This window comes from Trichosurus vulpecula, chromosome 3, assembly GCF_011100635.1.
Source record: "Trichosurus vulpecula isolate mTriVul1 chromosome 3, mTriVul1.pri, whole genome shotgun sequence".
In the NCBI taxonomy this organism is placed as follows: Eukaryota; Metazoa; Chordata; class Mammalia; order Diprotodontia; family Phalangeridae; genus Trichosurus; species Trichosurus vulpecula.
In genome coordinates this window covers 362,824,618-362,828,002 of record NC_050575.1, presented here as the reverse complement: position 1 = coordinate 362,828,002, position 3,385 = coordinate 362,824,618, and the positions used below count along the sequence as shown (strand labels likewise).

General features: G+C 37.3%; 1 protein-coding gene across 1 annotated transcript; it reads right to left on the bottom strand.

Annotated features, from left to right (window-relative positions):
- Positions 1-1,932: 1,932 nt before the first annotated feature.
- Positions 1,933-2,550, bottom strand: LOC118842608 (zinc finger protein 2 homolog). The gene has a single exon (XM_036750038.1). It carries the CDS (start codon positions 2,548-2,550, stop codon positions 1,933-1,935), a length of 618 nt encoding a protein of 205 aa, XP_036605933.1.
- Positions 2,551-3,385: the final 835 nt, after the last annotated feature.

The window sequence follows — 3,385 nt, the reverse complement described above, 5'->3', positions numbered from 1 at the left end:
GTTAGGCAATGTCTTTCCACAATCATTTCATTTAAAAAGCATCACTTCTCATTATGTAGTCCCTGATGATGAGTAAACTCTGAGCTTTAGTGGAAGTTCTTTTCATATTCACTTATTAACACCAAGAAAACACATCAGCTACCACCATACCATCCATATGTGGAACCATTGGTTATAGCAAATGGAGAAGTTCTGAATGCTGTGGATAAGTTCACTTACCTTGGGAGTGTACTTTCCAGAGATGTACTCATTTATAATAAGGTTGATGCACACATTGCTGGAGCTAGCTCAGCATTTGGGAGGCTCTGAAGGAAAGTATGGGACAGAAGAGGTATTAGATTGACTACCATATTGAAGATCTACAGAGCCACTGTGCTGACCTCATTTTTGTATGCTTGTGAAACCTGGACAGTATACCAGTGCCATGCCAGGAAACTGAATCACTTCCATTTGAAGTGTCTTAGGAAGATTCTGAAGATTACCTGGCAGGATAAGGTACCAGACACTGAGGTCCTTGCTTGGACTGAACTGCCAAGCATTCAGACTCTACTTCAGAAGGCACAACTCCGATAGGCTGGACAGCATTCAGACTCTACTTCAGAAGGCACAACTCCAATAGGCTGGACAGCATTCAGACTCTGCTTCAGAGAGCACAACTCCAATGGACTGGCCACATTCGAATACAAAATGTACACTTGCCAAAAGACTATTTTATGGAGACCTCACACAGGGCAAGCTGTTTACATGGTGGTCAGGAAAAGTGATACAAAGACACTATCAAGTACCTTCTTAAGAACTTTGGAATTGATTGTGTGATATGGGAGACACTGGCACAGAACTGCTCAGGATAGTGTGCCCACATCAGAGAAGGTGCTGTGCTCTATGAGCAATACAGAACTGAAACAGCTCAAAGGAAACACAAGATGTGCAAATTAAGAGAATACACCCCAAATGTTCACATGGACAATTTGTGCCCAACCTGTGGTAGAGTTCATATTGGTCTGGTCAGCCAGTCAGACACACGGAAACTTGACTCTAGCATAATGATGTCATTTTGATCCTCTTCGAGAATGAAGGACAACCAACCAATTTATAAGGCTTCTCTTCATTATAAATATCGTAATATTGAATAAATGATCAACTCCAATGGAAGACCTTCCCACAATGATATATTTGTAAGGCTATTCTCCCATATGAATCTGGATGTTCAGTGAGATTTTGCTATAGAGGCAGATCCTTGCTTATTATCATCATTTAGAATGTTTCACTAACATAAAATCTCAGATGTTGACTAAATTGGGAGCCAGCAAAAAGCCTTTCATCAATCACTGCATTTATAGTTTTTCTCCAGTATGAATTCTTTGATATTCAATGAACTGTGGGCTTTACAACTTTTTTCAATAAATACATTTGTGAAGTTCTTCTCCACTATGAATTTTCTAATGTATAAGACTTCTCCCCAGTGTGAAGTCTCTCATGTCTGGTAAGATATATTTTGGTATGATCATATAACCATAACACAACTTCATAAAGGTGCTCTCAAAAATAATTATCTGATGCTGAGTTAATTCCAAATTTCAGGTGAAGGCTTTCTCACAATCACTACGCTTGTAAGACTTCTTTCCACTATGACTTCTTTGATGTCAAGTCAATTCTGAATTATGATTGTATACTTCTCATAATCATGGCATTTGTAAGGCTTCTCTCCAGTATGAATTCTTTGATTCGAATTAATTCTGAACTCTGGGGGAGGGCCTTCCAACATTTATAAGGTTTCTCCCAGAGCAAAATGTCTGATACAGAATAAGGTGTACTTTTGATACTGACGACTTTCCCACAATCTTTACATTAATAAGGCTTTTCTCCAGTATGAATTCTCTGGTGTCAAATTACATGTGAATTCCTATGAAAGGCCTTCCCACAATATTTACACTAATAAGGCTTCTCATCAGTATGAATTCTCTGATGTTGAATTAACCCTGAACTCCAATAGTAGGCCTTTCCACAATCATTACATTTGTAAGACTTCTCTCCAGTATGAATTGTCTGATGTCGAGTTAACTCTGAATTCTGGTAAAAGGATTTTCCACAATGGTTACATTTGTAAGACTTCTGTCCATTATGAATTCTTAGATGTACATTTAACTCTGAACTCTGATGAAAGTCCTTTGCACAATCATTACATTTAAAAGGTTTCTCTCCAGTATGAATTTTCTGATGTGCAGTTAATTTAGAACTGCAGCCAAAGGCCTTCCCACAATTGCTACATTTATAAGGCTTCTCTCCAGTATGAATTCTCTGATGTACAGTTAATTCTGAACTCTGACAGAAGGCCTTCCCACAATCATTATATTTACAAGGCTTTTCTCCTGTGTGAATTCTATGATGTTGAATTAATTGTGAAGTCTTGTGGAAGGCCTTCCCACAATATTTACATTCATAAGGCTTTACTCCAGTATGACTTCTCTGGCGTTCAATTAATTTTGAACTCCGGCAGAAGACCTTCCCCACAATCATTGCATTTAAAAGGTTTTCTCCTGTATGAATCATTTGATGTTTAATTAATCCTGAACTCTGGTGGAAGGCCTTCCCACAATCATTGCATTCATAAGGCTTCACACCAGTATGAATTCTCTGATGTTAATTTTGAACTTCAGGGGAAGTCCTTTTCACAATAATTACATTTGAAAGGCTTCTCTCCAGTATGAATTCTCTAATGTAGAATGAACTGTGAACTCTTTTGGAAAGTGTTCCCACAACTATTACATTTCTTGGAAGGCTCCGTTCCACTATGAATTCTCTGATATACAGTTAACTGTAAACTTTGGCAGAAGGCCTCCCCACAAATGTTGCATTTGTAAGGCTCCCTTATATTATAAATTTCCTGATGACCAGTTAACTGTAGACTCTTGTTCAAGATTTTCTCATAATCTTTATGTTCATAAGGCTTTTCTCTACTATTATTTCTCTGATGGTGGTTAATGTATTTGCTAGAGGGGAATACTTTTCCAAAAATATGACATTCAAAAGGCTTCTCTCTAGTATACAGACTCTGATGTTGGGTAAATTGTAAGCAGCAGCAGGAAGCATTTTCACATTTGTTAGGCTTCTCTCCAGTATGGAGGGTCTGCTGTTGAGTAAGATATAAGCTAGAATGGAAAGCATTCCCACATTATTACCTTAGTAAGGGTATGCTTTACTATGAATTATCTGATATTCAATAAAGTACATATTGCAGACAATCTTTACATGTTTAAGACTTTTAGGAAAATTTTCTCCAAAAGGAAGCTGTGATGAAAAATAATAGATGAATTTTGATTGCAGGTTTACCTACATGTATTACATTCAAAAAGTTTCTATCCAATAAATATTCCAAATAACTGAG